The sequence below is a fragment of the Cervus elaphus genome, chromosome 30 (genome assembly GCF_910594005.1).
Source record: "Cervus elaphus chromosome 30, mCerEla1.1, whole genome shotgun sequence".
In the NCBI taxonomy this organism is placed as follows: Eukaryota; Metazoa; Chordata; class Mammalia; order Artiodactyla; family Cervidae; genus Cervus; species Cervus elaphus.
Genome location: NC_057844.1, coordinates 36,639,186 through 36,663,505, shown reverse-complemented (window position 1 = coordinate 36,663,505; position 24,320 = coordinate 36,639,186). Strand labels below are relative to the sequence as shown.

The following is a 24,320-nucleotide window of genomic DNA, read 5'->3' as shown; positions in this document are numbered from 1 at the left end:
ACCTTCCTGCAACCTTCTTGGGTGGTCTTGGTTCCTCTTGCTGCCTGAGTGCCAAATTAAGTGAAAGGGTTCTTCAGGTAGCCCCCCTGCCCACCCCCACCCCTGCTACAAAGTAGGACATTGCAAATAAGGTTCGCTATGCTCCCTTTGGAGGGAAGGAATCAGGAAGTGTGCTGCTGCCTCCAGACCAGGACTGCACCACACTGAGGAAAGGTCTGGGAAAGGACAGGAAATGAAATGTCCTGCTGAGAAAGAATGTGGTTTTTTTTTCCACTGCACATTTGTGTCATTGTTGTATACCTTTGTCCATTCTCCAATTCTAGAAGGTTATTGTAACCAATTCTTAGCTGTCATTTGACATCACCATTGAAGAACAAGGACTTCGAGTCTCCTAGTCTGCCATTTTGTTAACATCACTCCCTGGGCATGAATTTTAGGGAGAATCATCTGAAATTTATCAGAATGACCATTTATCTCCTAAATAAATGATTTTCATAAATTGTTAATGTAATTACTAAAAATTTTTTGGAATACTTCTTCACCTGCAGAGCATGTGTGTGTGTTAGTCATTCAGTTGTGTCCGACTCTTTGTGACCCATAGACTGGAGTGGGTTGCCATTCCCTTCTCCAGGGGATCTTCCCGACCCAGGGATTGAACCCGGGTCTCCTGCACTGCAGGCAGATTCTTTACCATCTGAGCTACCAGGGAAATCCTTGCAGAGCCTGTGGCACATTCTTACTACTCTTCAGTGTGGCAAACTCCCCTTTTTTGAAGCCAGATTTGATTTTGAAGAAATCATTTTATTCATTTACAAGATGAATAAAATGAGCAATAATTATTGGTGCAAAATACCTTAACTTCCATAATAAAGTAATTCCACTATAGGTACAAAAGTTTTTGAGTAATGAAGGAATAACTATTCAGTTTCATAACTGATAGCTTTGAAGATTATAGTTAATTGATATCTAAGTTTTGATTTGGTGAAGTCTGTTTTAAAGTCTTATTTCAAATTCATGTAATATGTATCTGCCTATGAAATTTTAAAATGTGCAGGTAGATCCTCATGAGAAATGAATACAGATATGTCATTGTAATGGCACAAGTGACTGCAAGGTAGCCAGGATTTCTCTTACTTTTAAAAGTGGTAGATTCGTCTAGGGTTTGTCTTACCTCTGCAGTTCTGTGACACCTGTATCTGGAACATAACTATATTCTTCTACAAAAGTTTCTTTTTCTCTGGTTACATATACATAGCTTTCAACTATAACAGGTTTCAGTTCGGTTGAATGCCTCATTAACCATATTAAAATTTAAGTTCATGAAACTGAAATTACCTTTTCGATACTTTTGAGTTATGATAAATTTGCTTTCATAAAATTGTTCATGAAATATTGAAAAATAACTTAATTTTAAATGAAGGAAGAAGAGCCTGTGTGAAGAATTAGTAAGAAATACAGACAATTATTTATCAAAAATAATAGTGACTAAAAGCTGCATCGAAGCGAAAAAAAATGATTTGGATGCAGCTATGAAGATAGCAAGAGAATTAAAATCTGCGCCTTCTCTAAGGATATATTGTGACCTAAATCAGGTAATTTTATTAGTTCATAATGTGAATGATTTCTGTGGTAGCTTACTTTACCTGCTTTGGAATATGATATCTAAGACTTAACTGCAAGAATTTTCTTTTCAGATTATCCTAATTTTATTGGCATCAATTTAGAATTCTTAGGCGTTTAAATTCTAAGATAAACATTAATAACTTTGTTTGGCCTTTTATTATTATTTACCACTTAGGGAAATGGTGCAGTAAAGTCTTTATAACACACAATCTGAGAACAAGTAGGATGACATTAAGTCAAAAGTTGTTTCTAGGACACTTGAATAAAAAACTAGAACAAATAAGAGTAGCAAAATAAATAAGACTCTGTTTTTATAGACAGGTATGACTATCAACTCTTAACTTAAAATTTTATCAAAATGCTGTTTAAGTTTTTCTCCCAACCCCTGACTCTGTGTCAGGAAACAAGGCGCTTCAACCCTGTCCTGTTATCTAATCATGTGCCTCCTGTTGGGCAAAAATAGAAACATGTTTCTTGCGAGATTGTTTACTGGGAAAGGGTTACCATCAGTCCTCTTTGCTAATTTCTGTCTTGTTCCCTTGAGGTATAGATCCTCCTCTATTGTCTTGGAATCTTCAGGACCTCATTCCCCATAATCAGATGTTTGGACTGAACTGAGGTGTAAAATAGAAGCCCTTTGTTTACCTGCTTCCAAAGTCTTGAACTTTTAAAGTTTTTGCACCATCTTACTTGACCAGGCCTCCATCTAACTGTAGTTACACAGTAGTAGTCTATTACTGTGTATTACACATGAAACATTAGGGGGTGAAAAAAAGTAAAATTTGGTCTCTACCCTAGCTAGCCACATTAGGAAGATAGGGGCAGAAAAAGGGAGAAACATTTGAGGACAGCAGTGCAGGTGCACAAGGAATGTGATCAGAATTTCCCCTGATCATGTAGCTGTATCCCATTTATTAATTAGTTGTTATCTTTTGTTGTTATATCTTAATACACATCTCCAAAAGATTTTAAATTTCTTTGGGGAAATTTGCATCCCTCCCTTTGCTTGCCTAAAATCAGGCCCTGAGCACATTAGTGAAATACCTAAAGAGTATAGTTTTCCCTCTAAAATCTTACTCTGTTTCAACAGTATTTGTAACAAAACAAAATGCACATATGAGCAATACTTCTCTTTTGATTCTAGATTATCCGGACTTTGAAGTTAACATTTGAGAGTGAATTGTCACAAGTCAGCTCTCTAAAACTAAGGAACTCTCCCAAGTAAGTAATTGTAATTCATATAAAAATAATCTATAATTCAGAAGAGTCTGATAATTAAGTATAAAAATGTATTAGAACCTATATTTATTAAAATAACTAGCAATTATAAATTGAAAATTTGGGTCAAAAATATTTCCCAGATTAGCAACCAAATTAAAATAAGTGTGATTTATGAATTAAAAAGTTCTTTAAATGCTCTTTCAGAGTTTTTAATGTTAGCTAATTTTTATTAGAGAAAGTAATAAACTTGTATTAGAACACTTTTTATGCTAAGTATTTAATTTTAGGTTGAATATGAATTGCAGTGAGATCATCTGTATGTTCAGCAGTATGGGAAAGATTGAATTTGAGGATTCAACAAGGTAAGTATTTATAAGAATGGCAACATGCCATTAGTGTCTGATATGGCCTAAGAGACAGAAATATTAGATCAAACAGAAAAATTGGTCGTTAGTGTAATGTTGATTCAAAAGCTGAAAAATAATGTAAGGGCAAAATGGTTTCTGTAAATTAATGCTACATAAAATATTTAAGAATTAAAAGACCTAGAAAGGATTAGTATCCAATGATTTATGTGTCATCTCTGAGGTTCATTTATTCAGCCAGCGTTGAACACTGATGTGCTAGCCTCTAAGTGTTGAAAAGTGAAAGTGTTTACTCAGTCATGTCTGACTCTTTGCAACCCTATGGACTGTAGCCCTGTCAGGCTTCTCTGTCCATGGGATTTCCCAGGCAAGAATACTGGAGTCGGTAACCATTCCCTTCTCCAGGGGATCTTCTGGACCCAAGAACTGAACCCGCGTCTTCTTCATCTTCTCCATTGGCAGACAGGTTCTTTACCACTGAGACATAACACCCTCGATATTTAGATTTATGCAGAGAAGTTACAGTAAATAAAGAATGACATATGTAAACAGTAAAGTACATAATTGCTTTGATAGTAAAATGTGCAGTCTAATGGAGATGCAAAAGAAGGGAATGATCAGTTCTTTGCAGGGTACCAGGGGACTTGGAAAGAGCAGGTTTGATTTTCCCCCATTCATGAAAAATGAGTAGCAGTTGAAAGGCACAGTAGGGAGGCAGCATCTTAGCAGAAAGAAATTGCTGGGCAGTGAGATAGTATACTGTATTCAGGAACCTGCATGTAGAATTTTGACAGAGGATACATAGAGGCTGAATCCTAAAAACTTGTATGCTCTGGTGGTATTTGAACTTTATTTCCTAGACCTGTGCTACCCAATATGGTAGCTGCTAGCCATGTGTGGTTATTTAAATTTAAACATAAATTAAAACTAAATAAAATGGAAGATTTTAGTTCTTTGGTTGCACTAGCCACATTTCAGGTGCTCAGTAGCTGTATTTGGTTAGTGACTATCATATTGGACAGTGCAGCATAATTTCATTATCAGAGAAGGTTATGTTGGATAGCACAGCTGTAAATAGTAGCCATTAAAAGATTTTCAGAATGAAAGTAAAAGTAATTAGGTTACATTTGTAAGAGGTAACTCTAGTGACCATAGAGAATTATTTGGAAGAATATGAGGCTGGAAGCTGAAGGATGGCTTAGGTTATTATATGACCTAGCATATAATATTATGTATTTATTTATATATATATATATATATATATATATATATATATAAAATATGGCCTAGCAAATGATGAGAAACCAAATGTAGGTAGTAGCACTGGAAAGGAATACGTAATGATATGCTAAATAGGGAAAAGTGCTGAAACTTAGTAATCATTTCAGTGTGAGAAATGAGGAAAAGGGAAGCATTCCAATGATTTATAGGTGTATCTTTGGTGACTGAGGTGATGAATTGTGGTATTACTTACCAAGATTGGAAATATACAAAGAAAAGTTGGGAGGGGAAGATAGTGGGATATGCTGAGTTCCTATTGTTTACTAGGTATCTGGGGAGAAACCTCTGGAGGGAAGTTACAGGATTTGATTCTTGGTTTTGGAGTAGTCAGAATATAAATGGCTTAGAAACCCCCAAAAGAAAATAAGTTTATTCATTTGAAGGTGGTATGGCTCCTCGGGAAATCATCCCTCAAGAAGCATCACATTCATTGCTTTGGGGAACTAACGAGGGCCTGGCCCACAGCATTACAAGCTCAGAAACAGACATGAGTAGATCTACTCTAAAGCAGGTAAACTCATGTAAGCCAAGTTCACAAAACTAACACATGATCTGAATGCCAGTTTATTAATTTAAGGGGCAGATAGATTTGCCACAGGGACTATTAATAGAATACTTACGCTGGCATTCTTTTCCAGTATCCAAACAGACACAGAAAGCCAAATCATCAGAAATTGCTTTGTGGTTTTTTTGGAATAAAGGGAATAAGGTATATCAAATAGCTGTGAAGAGTGTTGGTACTAGTCAGCCTGCTGTGTTCCTTGACCCCACAGGGAAGACCTTGCCAGAGGCCTCAAGTACCAGGCCTTTGGCTCGAGTCATCTTGCCCACACATGGAGCCCTGGCCCCTGTATGCCTCTATGACTTGACTTTCTGCACTTTCATGGATGATCATCCTTTCCAGTCAGTACATTCTTCTAGATGTTTTCATAACTTAAATATGGTTACTGTCAAATATTTTTAATACCAAAAGGTATTATCTTGAAGTGTCTGTACTGATCTTGCCATGGTTTTAAGTTTAACTCAGAAGTCTTTTAAATTTCTCCCTAGATTTTCGGGAAAGTATCACTGTAGCCTGCCTCTACTGATGACAGATGGTAATTAAAGAATGGGTTTGCATAGTGAAAACAGATATTGAAGTGGGTCAAGGACAGCACCCTAGAAAAATATTTAATTTCAAGACAGGGAAAGAGTAACTTGCAAACCAAAGGAAATGAAGAGGGAGCAAGAGAGAGCGATACTCTAGAAGTCAAAGGAGGAGAGGTTTCTGAGGCGAGAGTTGGTTGACAATGTTAAATGTCTCAGTAAGGTCAGATAAGAGTTGTATAAAAAGAAATGTTTTAGATTACAAAGTTGTGTATGTATATGTGTACTTAGGAGGTGTTTGGACCTTTAGTCAACATATATTAAGAGACAAAATAGGTCTGCTGAATTCATTTGGCTTTGTAGGTTCTTATTTCTGATTTCATTTGGCTTCTTATATGGGGATCTGTGAAGAAGCTAAAACTTTCATGGGTTAACTAGAATAGAGGCTTCTGAGACTCAATCTCATTTCTTTGATAGAATTTTGTATTTGTAGATTTGATAGATTTTATCTGTGTGGATTTGTGAAGATAGAAAAATATGGAGTGAAGTGAATAATCAGTTGCAGGTTAGTGGCTGTTGAATAATCATACCCAAAGGATTCAGACTAATCATCATTTTAACCCTCGATGTAGGTTTCTAGAAATTGTCTCAGGATTGTACCTCACAGTGCTTCATACACTTTAAGCTAGTGAATTGAGAGAAATAATCTTAGCATAGTTTAAAATCAAACACCAGAGCCAAATCAAAGTTTAAACAATTAAAATTGAAAACCGTATCCACTGTTCTTTTAGGATCAGATAGTTGTGACATGACTGTGGCAAGTTCTTTCTTCAACTTCTCATTGATTTTCTGTTGTTGACCTTTTAAAGCTTGTGGACTTCCATGGGCAGAAGTTTCTTTTGGGATAATGAAATGTTGTAAAATGAAGTTATAGTGATGGTTATACAACTCTAGTAGAAATTACCGGATTTTATAGTACATAAATTATTTCAATGTTGCTGTTTTTAAAAATACCCATGGGACACCTGTACAACTTTAACTCTTTGTATGTGTCACAGTACTGTCATGTGGATAGGAAATGGTTTTAAAGTAGATCTAAAAATTAGGATTTAAAGTAGCCTCTGTATTTTTAAACAGATGTGATCCTCAAGAAAGTGAAATGGAAAAGAATGGTCAAAAGAAATACAATTGTAAAAAGGAATTTTCTTATGGTGGTACATACCTATCACTAGAAAAGAAAAAGGTTGATATTTCTGTTCTAAGTAATGAAGCCCCACTGACTTCTTCACAATGGGAAACCAAAGACATGCATTTGGAAGCTGACTTGCAGCCACAGAAAGAGGTTGTTGCAGCAACACTTCCTAAAACCATTGCTGCTCTACCTCAGGTGGGATCTAGCCCTGATGTGATCATTGAAGAAATTATTGAAGAAAACCTGGAAAGTGAGTAAAAATACAAAAACAGGGAAACAGTAAGTCATGTCTGGAATTTGAAACAAAATTAATACCTGTTTGTCCCTGACCTTAACAAACATATGTTTATTATCTTATATCTCATTATGAGTAAAGATGATCCCATGCCACTCCTTTCACATTTTCCAAAGTTAGGATAGTTTTTATTTTTAATGCAATAATATAGCTAAACTCTAATATTTGATTTAGGTAGTGTATTTGACTTTTTAGCATTCCACATACAAACCTCTATAAAAGATGAAAATACTATTAAGTAAATGGTGTTAGTAGAAGCAGTCTGATGACTTTTTCCTTAAATTTAAGAACAGAATATCCTAAATTTTTGTCCTGAAATGCAATCCTTTATAAAAATGAACTATCATGAATATTGGTCTTTCCTAGTGGCTCCGACGGTAAAGCGGGAGACCCGGGTAATATATAGAAGCATCTATTTGGTAACGTTTAAATGTATCATGATTGTTTGATTAGATTTCTAGTGTTGGTTTTCTCACCATCAACGTCAGTGAGATACTGCTGGGTGTAGTTACACTGTCAGTCGTCTTTAGGACCACTTTCAAGACCAGCTTTGGTTTTCTTCTCCCACCCCCTCTGTCCCCATTCCCAATCTGTTCCATTGGTTGACTTCCCAGAATGATACAAAAAAAAAGACAAGCTGTTTTTTCCGCTATGTTATTATTATCATTGGTTATCTCAGTAATCCTGATACATAAGGGTCTAAACCAATCCAGTATTTTGCCAAATTCAAGTACAGCTGCTTTTACAGTGTGTTAAGTATGCCATTATCAACATAATAAAACTAACACAGTTGCCTTTATTTCCTATTTTGATGAAGCATGCGTCACAGATTATTTTGTTGAGACAACTAGATATCTAAAAAAGCCTCTTCAGAAAAAGTCATCTGTTTCTTTTGGATCAAAAACAGGTACTTTAACAACTCTGAACTTGATGTAGCAGAGTTTGATGTATATAAAAAATATTATGTTATATATAAATTTATATAAAGTATAAAGTTATATAAGTAACTTACAGAGAGCGAAACAGTAAAATGAATTTTATTAATAACTAAAACTTTTCTTTCTTTTTTTTTTTTTTTTTGCTGTGTTGCATGGCTTGTGAGATCTTAGCTTCTCCACCAGGAATTGAACCCAGGCCTATGGCAGTGAGAGCTCTTAAGTCCTAACCACTGGACTGCCAAAGAAATTCCCAAAACTTCTTTTTTAATGTTAAAAATCCTGCCTGTTATTGGCAAAAACATTTCTGAAATTTATAACACTTCCTTCAGCTGTCTCCCCAGTAACACATACATATTGCTTTACCTCATCCTCAGTATGGGTGTTATTCTTCACGATCTGTAGTGGATAGGTAAAATGACCTATTTGTTCAGTTTTTTATCTTGTATCTATACTTCAGTTCCTCCTATAACTTACTAGATTTATTAGAACATCTGCATTGTTTAAAAATTAAATATATTAAATACCCTCTGACCCTTTTCCCCTAATCTACTCCCATTCCATTTAGTCTATTCCTCCTTTCTAGAGTTTCTTTATGCCTGTTTGAACAAATACACATGTATTATTTTTCTGACTCTTAGTTTTTATTTTTGCACATAAAACATAGCTTGCCATACACACTGCTGTGTTCTTTCCCTTCCTTTCTCTTTTTTCTTTCTTTTTTCTTTTTCTGTTTTTGGCCATGCCATGCAACATGTGGGATCTTAGTTCCCTGACAAGGGATAAAACCTGTGCCCCTGGCAATGGAAGTGTGGAGTCTTAACCACTGGACTGCCAGGAAAGTCCCTTAATTCCTTCTTCAACATCATACTCTGGAGATTTTTTCATATCAGTAAAAACACTTGGCTTAATTATTACTATATGAAAAAAGTTTCTACTTGTCTTTTTTATTCTACTCCACCCTTACTTCCACCAAAACATACACATCTCCCTCTAAATGCCGCTCACTATGTTGGTTTTCCCAGACACTTTTTCATACCTCTCTAGCCTGGTAAGATCTAGGAGTCAAAGCAGCCATGAGCTAATTATTGGTTCCTTCAGTTTAGTGTAGTTTATACAGGATTTTTGTAGCAATACTAGAAACATCATTGTCATTGGGGTTCTGAGCTCTAATTATGTTTATGAATAAATTCTGAAGTTTTGTTGTTATGCAGTATAGTTATAGCATGTACTCTGACTCTGGTACCTAACTAACTCAGGTACATATGTGAACTTCAATTCCACTTATTTAACATATTTTGCAAATGTTCACAGTTCCGGTTGCTAAAGAAATCATTGTGAAAGTGGAATTTATTTATGTTTGGTTACTATTTGGGATTTGGGTTACTCTTTTATGAGGCCTAAGTATTCTAGAGTTTGCAGTGCTACAGGACACATTCTTTTAGAAGATACTGCATTCAAATTTTGTGAATTCTTTCCTAACTTTTGGTTTATTAATGTGATTTGAAAATTCTCATCCAGGTTCTCCAGAGCTAGTTTTTGTAAGCCATGTAATACATCCTTGCCACTTCTATATTCGGAAGTATTCACAAATAAAAGATGCAACAGTATTGGAAAGGAAGGTGAATCAGTTTTGCAGTAAGAATTTACACCTTGATCCTTCAGATGTTTTGGAGCTAGGTAATGAAATATTATTCCAAGTTAAAATATAAAGCTTAGTTAAATACTTGGCAACTCATGTAGACTTTTTATAATACAGATTTGAGCAGGTATAAAGCTTTGGGAATTATTTAACATAAGCTAAATTTTATTTAGGTAAATTAGTTAAATATTAAACTTTTTTGCTCAGAGGTATCATGGTAGTAATATTACTATGGTATACAGTATACATAATTCAAATGTTTTTAATACATATCATTTGCCAAGTTTAATTGGAGTCATAGTAATTTGGAACTTACTGTCTTTTTTTCATATTCTTTTCCATTATGGTTTATCACCAAATATTGAATATAATTGCCTGTGTTCCCACTAGGACCTTGTTGTTTATCCATTCTGTACGTGATAGTTTGTATCTGCTAACCTTGAACTCCTACTTCATCCCTCTCCCAGCCGCCCTCTTCCTTGGTAGTCACAAATCTGTTTTCTAGGTCTGTGAATCTGTTTCTGTTTCACTAAAATTCGTTTATATCATATTTTAGATTCCACATATAAGTTATATATCTCATGAGGTATTTATCTTTGTCTGACTTACTTCACTTTGCATGATAATCTAATCTGACCATGTTGCTGCAAAAAGCATTATTTTGATCTTTTTATGGCTGAGCAGTGTTCCATTGTATATATGTACCACATCTTTATCCATTCATCTGTTGATGGACATAAAATTGACTGTTGAGTGAAATATACACAAAAACTCCATTATGCAGTATGGTGAGATTTTTAAAATTATAAAATCTATAATGGGTTAAATAATTTGTCCCCTTGTCTCTAGAGAAAAGTATTTCCCTAAGTGTTCCTTGTAGCATGCATATCATCCCTTGCTATTCACATATGGATGTTGAAGATGTCATTGAACATCTGAATGAGATGGATGCAGGGCAGTGCATCTATTTCCTAGTGCCACACAGAGGGTAGCTGGTAAATTTAATCAATGCATCTTAATTCTGTGTGTAATTTGCCATAAATGAGGCTTTCATTGGTAGCTCAGCTGGTAAAGAATCTGCCTGTAATGCAGGAGACCAGGTTTGATTCCTAGGTCAGGAAGATCCCTTGGAGAAGGGATACGCTACCCACTCCAGTATTCATGGGGCTTGCCTGCTGGCTCAGATGGTAAGGAATCCGCCTGCAGTGCAGGAGACCTGGGTTTGATTCCTGGGTTGGGAAGATCCCCTGGAGGAGGGCATGGCAGCCTTATCCAATATTCTTGCCTGGAGAATCCCCATGGGCAGAGGAGCCTGGTGGGCTACAGTCCATGGGGTCACAAAGAGTCGGACATGACTGAGCGACTAAGTACATACAGTACAGACTTTCATTACAAATATCTTCTTTATAACACTGTTGACTAAATATGATTATACTCTGTAATGAAGCTGTGATTTAATTTATTAGTAGAGCGTTTTCTCATTCTATTAATATCATTCAATGCCTGTATATAACTGATATCAAAAAGTACTATATTATCTGTTCAGCTTTATATTTGTTGCTGTTGTTGTTTAGTCGCTAAGTCGTGCCTGACTCTTTGAGGCCTGATGGACTATAGCCTCAAGGCTCCTCTGTCCAGGCAAGAATACTGCAATGAGTTGCCATTTTCTTCTCTTAGGGGATCTTCCCGACCGAGGGGTCGAACCTGCCTCTCTTGCATTGGCATGTGGATTCTTTACCACTGAGCCATCAGAGAAGCCCCAACTTTATATTAGTAGTTCTTTAAAAGTGTTGCTAACTCTCAGCTGATCTTTGTAGCTTATCAGAATATCAGAACATTAGAATCATCATATACTTCTCATAAAATGAATAATAATTTTTAAAGTTAAAAAACAGTGTTTAAATTATGAATGTCTAAGGAGGGAAGTGTAGCAGTAAATTTAAATATAGTTAAATTTTTAATGACTGCAAATAATTCTCTAATATATATATAAAAGAGCTCAGTTTAGTTTCAGAAAATATTCTAAGAAAGTCAAAATACCATTCTTTAAGTTGTCAAGGATAATTAATTATTTCAAGGTAGATACACATAATTCACATACTCATTTATCTTTTGAGAAATTAGTGTTAAGGGAAGAAATGTAATACAGTGTTCTAGCTGAGTATCCTCTTGTTCCCTTTTTCTACCTGAGCTTTTCATTATAAAGAACAACAAATGGCTTCAATAGGCTTTTATCTCACCCATTTCAACAAAGAATAGTTTAATAGAATATAGTTTAAATCTAACAATATTGGTTTTATGATGTATCAACGTAAGAGGAGGGTTGATGACAGTCTCAAGGCCAAGTACAGGTTTTGGTAGAACTTGAAAGGTTACCCTGTGTGCCCCTGAGCTACCTGTTCTTATTAGCATGTGGAGAGGGGATTTTGCAGCCTCTCTCTATGTGGTAAGTGAACAAATCTTACCAAATTCATCTCTGATGTTAGCTCAGTTGTTAAGAGGATGGGCTCCAATACTGCCTGGGTTCTCTTCCTCCCTCTTCTAAGTAGCCATGTGGCTTGGGCTGGATTTGCAGCCTCTCTTTGCCTGGTTTCCTTACCTATGGGCTGGAAGCAGCATAACTGTGGGGTTGTTGTGGGGAAAAGGCAAATTCAGACACAAACTACTGAGAACATTGCTGAGCAGATAGTAAAAGTAAAAATTCGAGCTTCATTCTAACTTGATTTTTTTTTCTGGTTATTAATTTGTAATTCATCTGATCCCTCCGTAAGGTCTTCTTCTGCTGTTAGGTCCTTGGTTCACTTTCCCCTTTTCTGAACTCCACTGTGTATTAATTTCTTAATTTTTGCCTTTCACGCTCTGCCTTTCTTGGTTTCCTTACTTTTACTTCCCTTTTACCAAGAGAAGGTCATTGCATCTTCCTTTATGCTACCTAAGTATTTTATAGATTTCAGTATGTCTGTATCTGTACATGTGTGTGTGTGTACATGTACAAGGATGATCTTTACTGTTATAAGTACAGTGATTGATAGTCACTTACTTGCATGTCTCCTCTCCTTTGTTTTTTTTAAAGAAACAATTAGATTTCTTTTTGTTCTTTTTTTTTTCTTCTGTCTTTTTTTACAAACCCTTGTGTTGAGGGCTGACTTTCAGTAGATTGCAGCAAGGGGGCTGATATGCTACGTCGGAAACCCTGACCCAGAAGCAGGTCGTCTACAAATGGTTTAGTACTAGGTTCCCCACAAATGTGCCATGCATGATGGTCGAGGGGGTGACCACCTTTCCAGCCAGGCCCCATGTCCCAGGACGAAGGGCTGTCCACACTGGAACCCAGTCCCGACGTGCGGTGGGGTACACCACACTTGGCTCTGAGGGATGTGGTCTCCTCTCCTTTCTTGAGCAGGACAGTCTTACTCATCTTTATCATAAAACACAGGTCCTCAATAAAGGACTGCTGGCTTGATACTCTGTTTTTGCCTTCCTGTCTAGGTCACAAGTTTCTGTATATACTACCTTTAATCCCTCTCATAGCACTGACTCAGTACTATATCACCAGTTAATAAGTTAGTTAAGACTTTTTTGTGATAAAATCTAATGTACTTGTTTGTAAATTAGAGGTAATTAGATATTTTCTTTGTAAACATTGATAATCATTTGTCTCCATTATGTAGGTGCAAGAATATTTATCAACAGTATTGAAAATGGAATGTGGTGTCGAGGAACTATTACTGAATTAATTCCAATGGGAAGTGAAAGTATTAGGAAACTTTGTAGTCCAACCAAATTCTCAGTCCATGAAGTTGCACTAATACAAATTTTCATGGTAGATTTTGGAAATTCTGAAGTGCTGATTGTTGCAGGGTATGTTACTTTATAAGTATTATATATTCCTTGCCTACTTAGAAACACTTGTGATGGGGAAGTACTAAAGAATAAAGAAAAATAGGAAGAGGTAGAAATAAGTTATCCTTCTTCACTTCCAAGACATGTACTTTTTATTTTGCTCTGAAATTTGTCTTACTCATTACTAAATTAGCAAAGTATTATACTTTATCAGTGCTACTAGATGGGGAGCTTAGAAAAATAACTTTTTGATGTTTCAAACTTAAATAGTCTTCTACATTGCTTTAAAGCAGAGAATAAAGCACACAAATTTTCTTTCTTTTAAATAAATTGTTAGTTGCCAGATGATTGAGTAAAATTTTTAATCATATTTCTTTAATTTCATTATTGCATATTAAAGTGGCATAGTGTCTAGCTCATTCTAGGTGTTCAGAAATGTTTCCATTAGTCTTCTAGCAAAATAAAGCAAATTGAAAATGTTCTTGTAGTAAGAACCAGTATTAACTCTTGCATGGACATTTTATTAAATGGTCATAGCTTTATAAACAAATATATAGCTGTTTGGGTGTGTCATTATGCCTTTTAAGTTTAAAGTCACTAGGTATATGAAAGATAATCCAGATAAAATCTGTTGAGATGTATTCTGTAGATAGAAATAGTGTCTGTGGTTTTAAAAGATTGATTGAATCTATATAATGAGATAGTATGAATCAGAATATAACTTTTTAGAAGATTTAACTTAAAAAGAGAATGTGTAGAAATGCATACCTTTTGTGGGCTAAGGCAACCTTTGGCTTGAAGCATTATTTTCATTAACTGTTGCTTGAATTCTTCCCAGGGTTGGTGACACTCATGTGAGATCAGAGCACATTGCTAAGCAGCATGTCGTACTAAATGACTTATGTCTGGTTCTGAGAAAGTCTGAGCCATATATTGAAGAACTGCTGAAAGATGTCCAGCCACTAGCACATCCATGCTCATTGAAAGACATTGTTCCACAGAATTCAGTAAGTGAGACTTAAATTATTTCTTGTTTGGGGGCCAAATATTGCAATTTTAACTACGCTTTGGGTTCAGATACTGAATGTAGGTTCATGGCACCAGTTACTTGTTAAATACCTTTTGCATAATAAACTATTGGTGCAAGTGAAAAAGGAATTGAACTTCCATTTCTACAATCAAAATTGATCTTAATGGGAAATTATACTGAATATGTATATATGAACTAAATGATGGGTGAATATCTGAGTAAACCACTAAATTTTAGAGTCAAGTAAATATGGAGAGAGAAAAAAATTTGACGTGGTATGGTATATGTTTCTATACATCTCTTCTCTATTTGCATGACCCTTTGCTCACTACTTATTAACTATATTGCATTCTGCTTTTGTATTATTTATGAGTATTTGTTCCCCAGAAAGATCTTAAACTCCTAGAAGACAGAAATTGTGTGTAAGAATACTTGTTAAGCAGTTGTATTATTAGAAAGTCTGAAAGCAGGAATCTGTGCCTTTGTTCATCTTTGTATTACAGCACTTAGCAAACCACCTAGCACACAGTAGGCATTCAGTAAATATTTGAAAGAATGAACAAATGAATAAAGAAATAAAAGGAAACATATGAAAATATTAGCATTGATGTTTTTCTCAAAATTATTTTGGCTTTAATTTTATCCTATAATGGATAAAACTTTTTTTTTTGCACTTATCTATTCTGAGTAGGTTTCACTTTTTTATGTTCATAAAATCTTTAGAAAATTTTTTATTTTTAAGGAATATATGGTTTTGAACCCTGAAATGTGAGTACTTAAAGATTCAAAGGTCAGTGAAAACAATTTTTTTGTTGTTTTTTTCAATGGGTGAGTATTTTTCCTTATTATTTAAGTAGCATGTGCCTCGTATATTGCTAGTAATGGAAACTAAGCATATGATGATGATTATAAATATCTAATGTATTACATGGCTTCCATTATACTTTTAGAATTACTTTTGGATCTCATCATTTAAGGGAAAAATTTGTATGTTAATACTTCTTTTATCTTTAAATTTTTATTTATTATTTTCATATTAATATTCACAAGTAAAACTAAGTCCTGAAGTGCAACAGCTTATGGTCACCTTGAGACCACCTTTATAAAATCCAAGTATGATTTGTACATTGTACATACATAAAGACTGTCCTCCTTGGGTTTGTGGGCCCAGTTGCTTCTAAATATCTATGGTTGGTTCAGTGCCTTTGCTCAGATTTACTGTTAGAAAGCTAAATCTACAATATTGTACCATTTAGAGCTAATTAGAATTACTGAACACATTGAAATTTTACTTTTTCCATAGAGTGAAGGCTGGGGAGAAGAAGCTAAAATAGAGTTTTTGAAAATGGTAAATAAGAAAGCTGTTTTAATGAAAGTTTTTAAAGAGGAAGATGGTGTGCTTATTGTAGATCTGCAGAAACCACCAACAAATAAAATAATCAGTGATATGCCTGTGTCTCTTAGAGATGCATTAGTTTTTATGGAACTAGCAAGGTAGGTAACTTATTAAAACATAAATATCTTCAAGGTTATAGCTAGATAGGAATAACAGATTTTACCTTTAAAAAACATGCGGTCTAAAGTGAACTATAACATACTTTTAAGAGGGAGCACCCAATCCTAAGCACTAGACTATCAGGGAGCACACTATAACATATTCTGAGAATTTAAAGGTATCTCTGTCAGAGTTTTCTAAGTACAGTTGTGTGAAAATTGGATTCAGATCATTTGATTTAAGGAATTAGGCACATTAAGGTAGCTCAAAATAGAAGTTACTTGTAAGATAGTGAACTTTTTTTTAGACTCTAGTTAACCTTATAAGTAGCTCCATTAGGATTTCAAGAATTAGTGTTTAACAGTTCCCTATTTAAATTTTCTAAGCTTTGGAGTAAGATCATGGTCACTACTCTATATTAATATATGAATCTAGAGCAGATACTTACACTTTTTTTTTTCTCTTCTCTGATGAACAAAGAGATAAAAAGTAACCACAGAGATAATGGAAGATACTTTCTGTCCTGAGCAATAACAGGAGTCTGGAAGTCACCCAAGTAGATTGCATTCTGTAAAATTTAAGTAGGGTATTGTAGCTGGAAGGGGCCACAGAAACCCCTCAGCTGGCCTTCCTTGAGTGCTGCCATAGACCATGAGTATCAAGTCAACCAAAAGAGTAGAAACTTTTGAGTACAAAATATAGGCCCAACTGAAAAATGCTCCAACAAACTTTTTTTTTTTTTTTTTGAAAAATGCTCCAACAAACTTAAAGGTTAATTATTGAGGTTTGAGACTTGACCTCTTATTTATCCTCATTTGATAATTAAAGATAATGCCAAGAAATATTATAAATTAGATTGGGGAAATATTCTTGGTAGATAAATCAGTATATGTGCAGGTCTTTTCTTCGTATCAATTCACTGAGAGAAGAGAGACCTTAGGAAAATGGCTCTTGCTTATGCTTTTAATTATTATGCTTTTAATTAGGTTTAGATCTCAAACACCAAGACGTCATTCTGAAAAAAATACGACCTTACACTATCCTCTACCTATTTTGCCTAAAGAAATGACAGATGTTTCAGTTATGGTTTGTCATATAAATAGTCCTTCTGATTTCTATCTTCAGTTGGTAAGTATATAATGGTCTTTTGAGACAAAGTATTTTTTCAAATATTAAGTAAAATGTGTAATGTAAATGAGTGCCCAGTATGCATTCTAGAGCAAACAAACTGCTGTCAGCCTTCCATAAATTTTAAGTTTCTTCATAGCTGCAACTTTAAACAAGAAACTCATGTGATTCATAGTAAATTGAAGGAAATCTTCATCCTGCAAGTTACTGAAAATATGAAGGGGAAGGAAAATGAAGGATCCCTAATGTGTAAATATTTCTTGCTACCTTCTGAAATCTAGAAACCAGGAGAGCATATAGAACTGGCAGATCAAAATAAAATAACACCCATATCTGATAATGTATGAAGATTTATTTATTGCTAGGTAATATTCTGAATTTGAACACTAAAATAGATTCCAGTTAAAGGCATTCCATTGTCTATTTGGATATATGACTGATGGGTTTGTTTTGGATAGCTACCAGCATTAAGGTTCATCATTATTGATCTCTTTGTGTCCATGTTCTGTATGAATTAATGCATTCTGAGGGCCATAATGCTTTGTGTGAATTAACTCATTAATCTTTACATCAATCTTATAAGGAAGATACTATTACCTTCATTTAGAAGTGGGAACTCTAACCAAAGGGCTGAAGCAACTTGTAGAGGTCACATGGCTACAAAAGAGTAGAGCCAGGACTGAGCTGGACTCACTCAAAGCCTGTCACCTGATCGTAGGCATGTGTATATATTTCTTTTTTTTCCCATTTATTTTTATTAGTTGGAGGCTAATTACTTTACAATATTGTAGCAGTTTTTGCCATACATTGCCATGAATCAGCCATGGATTTACATGTGTTCCCCTTCCCCATCCCCCCCTCCCGCCTCCATCTCCATCCCATCCCTCTGGGTCTTCCCAGTGCACCAGCCCTGAGCACTTGTCTCGGCATGTGTATATATTTCTGGGCTCTCTGTTCTGTTCCATTGATCCATATGTCTGATTTTTTACCAATACCATACAACCTTGATTACTGTTCAGTTAAGTTCAGTCACTCAGTTGTGTCCGACTCTTTGTGACCCCATGGCCTGCAGCATGCCAAGCCTCCCTGTCCATCACCAACTCCCAGAGTTTACCCAAACTCATGTCCATTGAGTCAGTGATGCCATCCAACCATCTCATTCTCTGTCATCCCCTCCTCCTCTTGCCTTCAATCTTTCCCAGCATTAGGGTCTTTTCCAATGAGTCAGCTCTTTGCATCAGGTGGCCAAAGTATTGGAGTTTCAGCTTCAGCATCAGTCCTTCCATTAATTGCTGGAGCTTTGTAGTATTGTTTGAAATCTGGATGAGTTATGCCTCTTTCTTTTTTTTCCTCAGGATTACTTTTGCAGTTCTGGGTATTTTAAGGTTCCATGGAAAATTTTGGATTATTGTTCTAGTTCTATGAAAACTGTCATGAGTAATTTGATTGTGATTGCATTCAATCTATAGATTGTTTTGGGTAGTGTTGCCTTTTAAGCAGTATTCTTCCAGTCCAAGAGCGTGGTATTATCTTCCCATTTCTTTGAATCCTCTTTAATTTCCTTTATTAATACTTTATAGTTCTCAGCATATTGAGTCTTTCTCTTCCTTGGTCAAGTTTCTTGATAGCTGAATTTTTTTGGTGAAACTTTAAAAGGTATTGTGTTTTTACATTCCCTTTCTGATATTTCATTGTTAGTATAAAGAAATGAAACTGATTTCTGAATGTTAATCTTGTGTCCTACTGTTTTGCTGAGTTCATTTATTTTTGAACAGTTTGTGTGTGTGGTGTCCTTAGGGTCTTCAATAGGATCATGTTATTTGCATATAGTGACAATTTTAACTTCTCCCTTCCAAGTTGGGTACCTTTTGTTTCTCATCTGATTGCTGAGTGCACACTTTAATTTACTGTGGCTTTGTAGCAAGTTTTGAAATGAGAATGTGTGAGCTGTCCAACTTTGTTCTTTTTCAAAGTTGTTTTTGAACTTTGGGGTCCCTTGAGATCTCACGTGACTTTTAGGATGAGTTTTTCTCTTTTTAAAAATTGTACTTATTTTTTTATGACTGTACTGGACCTTCACTGCTGTGTGTGAGCTTTTCTGTAGTTGCAGCAAGTGGGGGCTACTCTCTATTTTCGGTGTGAGGGCTTCTTGTTGTGGCGGCTTCTCTTGTTGTAGATCATAGGCTCTAGGGTATGTGAACTTCAATAGTCACAGCACACGGGCTCAGTAGTTGTGGCACACAGGCTTAGTTTTTCCACAGCATGTGAAATCTTCCCAAAATCAGGGATCAAATCCATGTCCCCTGCATTAGCAGATGGATTCATAACCTCTGGACCACCAGGGAAGTCTCTAGGATGAGTGTTTCTATTGTACATGAAACATCATTGGGATTCTGATAGGGATAGCTTTGAATTATAAATTGCTTTGGGTACTGACATCCTTTTTTAAAAGATTTTATTTATTTATGACTATTTAGATCTTCATTGCTGCAAGGCTTTCTCTAGGTTGCAGCAAGTGTGAGCTACTCTTTGTTGCTATGTGTGGGCTTCTCATTGTGGTGACTTTTCTTGTTGCAGAGCATAGAGCCTAGGTGCGTGGGCCTCCGTAGTTGCTGCTCACAGGCTCTAGAGTGCTGGCTCTAGAGTTGTGGCACATGGACTTGACTGTTCATGGCATGTGGGATCCTCCAAGTCCAGGATCGAATCTGTGTCCCCTGCATTGGAAGGCAGATTCTTAACCATTGGACAGCCAGGGAAGCCCTGGGTATTGACATCTTAACAGTATTAAATCTTCCAGTTCATGAACATGGAAGGTTTTTCCATTTATTTTGTAGCAGTGCTGTGTACTTACAACAAGTATACAAGTCTGTATCCTCGGTTATATTTATTCTGGAGTATATTCTTTTTATTCTACTGTAAAATGAGTTGTTTTCTTAATTTCCGTTTGGACTGTTCATTGTTAGTGTGTAGAAGTGCATGTGATTTTTTGTAACCATTTTGTAGTCTACATCTTTGTATGCTTAATCGTGTCCAACTCTTTGTGGCCCCATGGGTTGTAGCCCACCAGACTCCCCTGTCCATGGAATTCTCCAGGCAAGGATACTGGAGTGGGTTGCCATGCCCTCCTCCAGGGAATAATCCCAATTCAGGGATCAAACCTGCGTCTCTTGTCTCCTGCATTGGCAGGTGGATTCTTTACCACTAGCTCCACCTGAGAAGCCCATTTATTAGACCTGCTAGTATTTTTGTGGCATCTTTAGGGTTTTTTACCTATAAAATCATGTCATCTTCAAAAAGAGATCATTTTCCTATTTCTTGTCAATTTGGTTGGCTTATATATAAATATATTTGCCTAATTACTTTAAATGCCTTATATACATATATATTTGCCTAATTACTGTGGCTCAAATTTACAAAACTATATTAAATAGCAATGGCAAAAGCATGCATGCTTTCTTATTATCATTCTTAGAAGAAAAGCTGTCAGTCCTTCATGTACAAAATTTGCTCTTAACCACTTCAAAATATACAGTTCTGTAGTATGCACTAACTCACATTATTGTATAGCCATGATGATCTGTAGAATTTGTTCATCTTGAAAAACTGAAACTTGGTACTCCCTGAACAGTACTTGCCTATTTCATTCTACCCCCAGCCACTAACAACCACAATTCTACTTTCTTCTATGAATTTGACTATTTAGATACTCCTATAAGTGGAATCAAACAGTACCCTGCTTTTCAGAAGTTCAGTTTACACAAATTCCATTTTTCTGAAAAACCTACATTGCTCTTACCAAAGAAAAGTCAGCCTCTTTGCTTTGCTACATTTTGGCTTTCAAAAAATTTCGTAGGAACACTACTTTCAGATACCAGGGATACCTGTATTTGTCCTTTTGTCACTGGCTTGTTTCACTTAGCATAATGCCCTCCAGATTCATCCATGTTGTAGCATGCAATAGGACTTACTTTAAGGCTAACTAAATATTCCATTGTATGTATATGCTATGTTTTTTTTATGTCTATACTACATTTTATTAATTCAGTCATCCATTGATGGACATTTGGCTTGGTTCTACCTCTTGACTGTTGTGAATGATGCTGCAGTGAACATGGGTGTGACAAAACTGTAGTGTCATTTGGTTCCTTTTGTATATCTGTGTTTATTGTTACCATGGGGATTACACATAACATCCTAAAGTTATGTGTCATTATGTGTAAAAATTATGTGTAATTAAAGTTATGTGAAACATCCTACAGAAATCTAATCTGAATTAATATCAACTTTAACTGCACAAAACCCTACTTCTGTATAGCTCCATTTCCCTTTTAAATAATACCAATCTCAAAAATTAATCTTTGTACATCAAATACTCAATAATGTGGACTTATAATTATTTGTGTGCATTTGTCTTTTAAATCTTGTAGAAAATGAAAGTAGAGTTAGAAACCAAAGTTAATAATACTGGCTTTCATATTTGTGTGTTTATGTTAATCACAGATATGTATATCTTAATATGAATTTACGTTATGCTCTAGCATCCTTTCATTTCCTTCTGAAGGACTCCCTGTAGCCTTTTTTATAAGGCAGGTCTGGTGGTAGTGAACTTCCTTACCTCTTTTTATCTGTGAATGGCTTATTACTCCCTCATTTTTGAAGGATAGTCTTGCTGGATCTATAATTCTCAGTTCACAATTCTTTCTTTAGCTCTTTTAAGTGTATCTTCTGATTACATTCTGACCTCCAAGGTTTCTGATGAAAAATGCGCTGATCATCTTATTGATGATCCCTTATATCTGACAAGTCACTTTTCTCTTGCTGCTTTCACAATTCTCATTTTATGGCTATTGACAGTTTGTTCATCATGCATCTAGTGTGTCTTTCTTTGAATTTGTCCTAACTTGGGTTTTTTGAGTATATTAACATTCTAAGCCTGCTATAACAAAGTGCAGGAATTCCCTGGTGGTTCATTGATTGATTAGGACTCTTCTCTCACTAGCAGGGGATGGATTCAATCCCTAGTTGGGGAACTAAGATCCCACAATGCCACAAAGTAGGTAGTTTTAAAAGCAGAAATGTATTGACTCCCAGTTCTGGAGTTTACAGGTTTAATGTCAGGGTGTTGGCAGAGTTGCTTCCTTCCTTCTGAGGTTGGGGGGTAGGGGAAGCAGAGATTTGTCCCATGTCCCTGGACTAGATTGGTGATCCGCTGGCAATCTTTAGCACTCCTTGGCTTCTGCTGCATCATTGCAGTCTCTGCTTCCTTCACATGGCAATCTCTCTGTGTAACTTGTCTGTCTCAGCTTTTTAATACAGACACCAGTCATATTGAATTAATTCCAGCCTAAAACTTTTATTTTAACTTGATCCTATCTATAAAACCCTATCTCCAAATAAGGACACATTCTGAGGTCCTGGGGGAGGTGGTTAGAACTTCAGTATATTTTGAGGTGAGGACTCAAACCAATTTATAACCAGTCTACTCTCTGCTCTATCAAAAATTTCCTCCTCACATACAGTCACCCCATCCCAACGTTCCAAAAAAATCGTAATCATCTTGCATCAAGTCTAAGTCCAGAATCTCATATAAAATCACTAAATTCTGATTAGCTTAATCAGGTATAAGTAAGAATTCTTTAATTGAAGCTAGGCCAGAACTTCTCTCTATCTCTAAATCTGTGAGAATAGACAGTAAGTCCAAATCCTAGCAGGAAGAATTCCATTAGAATCTTACAGCTTTAGAATAATCCTCAGCTGCTGGATGCTCTGTCCTCCAGTCCTCCTGGGGTGTGGCCCTTCTTCCTCAACCCTGCAGCAGCCTCATCCATTGGAATTAAGGAGTTGTCCTAACTATGAAACACAGGAGGCCCCATCCCTGGAACACAGGAGGAGACAGCCCTGCGTTTCAGGTCTGTGTGCTCTGGGCCTGCAGTAGCAGTGGCACACACTTGAGCCTCTGAATCACCTTTGAAATCACTCCTCCGTTTTCTTGAAACATATGTTCATGACCAGATCACTCTGTCACATCTCTTCTGCCTGTAGAATCTCAGAAGCCCACCACCCCTCTCCGCTTCATTTCCTCTCACCTCTGTCCCCTTCAGTTCAGTCTGGCAGTATTTCTGCTGAGATGATTGGCTTGGACAATTTGGTGGACATCTTGGTGCTGATTGATTGGCTTCATAAATGATAACATCCATATTCCCTTCAGCAGACACTATCCAGTCATGCCCTTGGTGGTCTCTCCAGAGCTTGCTTTCTCATTTTTTGAAATACAAATAGGCTAAGAAATTTCTAAATCTTCAGATTCTGGTTCCTTCATGTTTAACAATTTATTCTTCAATTTATCTTTCTCTTCTCACATTTTATTATAAGCAGCAAGGAGAAACCAGGCTGACACTTTGACACTTTATTTAGCAATCTCCTCAGCTAAATATCCAGTTCTACTTTCTACCCAGTACAGTATAATTCATCCAAGTTCTCTACCCCTGTGTAACAAGGATTTCCTTTCCTCCAGTTTCCAGTATCATATTCCTCATTTCTCTATGAAATCTCACCAGAAGCACCTTTAGCATCCATATTTCTACCAATAATCTTTCCAAGGTAATATGGATTTTTTTCATTCAGGTACCTCATAATTCTTCCTCTTCTTTCTGCTCATAATCCAATTTCAAAGCTTCTCCCATAATGTTAGGTATTTATTACAACAGCACCCTGCTTTACCATTGCAAGATCTATATTCATTCCTTAGAGTATCATAAGAAAGTTCCACTGATTAAGTTGCTTAAACAATGTAAGTTTATGGAGAAATAAATAAATAAATAATAAAAGTAAACAATGTAAGTATTGTCTCACAGTTCTGAAGTCTAGAGGTATTGAGGTCAAGTTGTTAGTAGTGTTGGTTCCTTCTGAAGGTCATAAGTGAGAATCTATTTCATGCCTTCTTGCCCTAATTGCTGGTGGTTAGCTGGAAAATATTGGTGTTCAGTGGCTTCTACTACTCTCCGTTTTCTACCTTCATCTTTATGAGCCTTCTACTATGTGTGTGTGTCTTTGCCCAATTTTACTCCTTTTTTCCAGCCATGAAATTGAAAGACGCTTGCTCCTAGGAAGAAAAGCTATGACCAACCTAGACAGCATATTAAAAAGCAGAGACATTACTTTGCTGGTAAAGTTCCATCTAGTCA

General features: G+C 35.9%; 1 protein-coding gene across 1 annotated transcript in view; it reads left to right on the top strand.

The window, feature by feature from the left end:
• RNF17 (ring finger protein 17) overlaps positions 1 to 24,320 on the top strand; it is a 113,950-nt gene that overhangs the window by 30,552 nt on the left and 59,078 nt on the right. The window contains exons 7-16 of the mRNA XM_043891870.1: positions 1,421 to 1,592; positions 2,768 to 2,844; positions 3,132 to 3,206; positions 6,714 to 7,018; positions 7,881 to 7,970; positions 9,520 to 9,678; positions 13,312 to 13,501; positions 14,322 to 14,490; positions 15,817 to 16,007; positions 16,995 to 17,136. Of these exons, the coding sequence (XP_043747805.1) occupies positions 1,421 to 1,592; positions 2,768 to 2,844; positions 3,132 to 3,206; positions 6,714 to 7,018; positions 7,881 to 7,970; positions 9,520 to 9,678; positions 13,312 to 13,501; positions 14,322 to 14,490; positions 15,817 to 16,007; positions 16,995 to 17,136 (1,570 nt within the window). The remainder of the gene's footprint in view (positions 1 to 1,420; positions 1,593 to 2,767; positions 2,845 to 3,131; positions 3,207 to 6,713; positions 7,019 to 7,880; positions 7,971 to 9,519; positions 9,679 to 13,311; positions 13,502 to 14,321; positions 14,491 to 15,816; positions 16,008 to 16,994; positions 17,137 to 24,320) is intronic.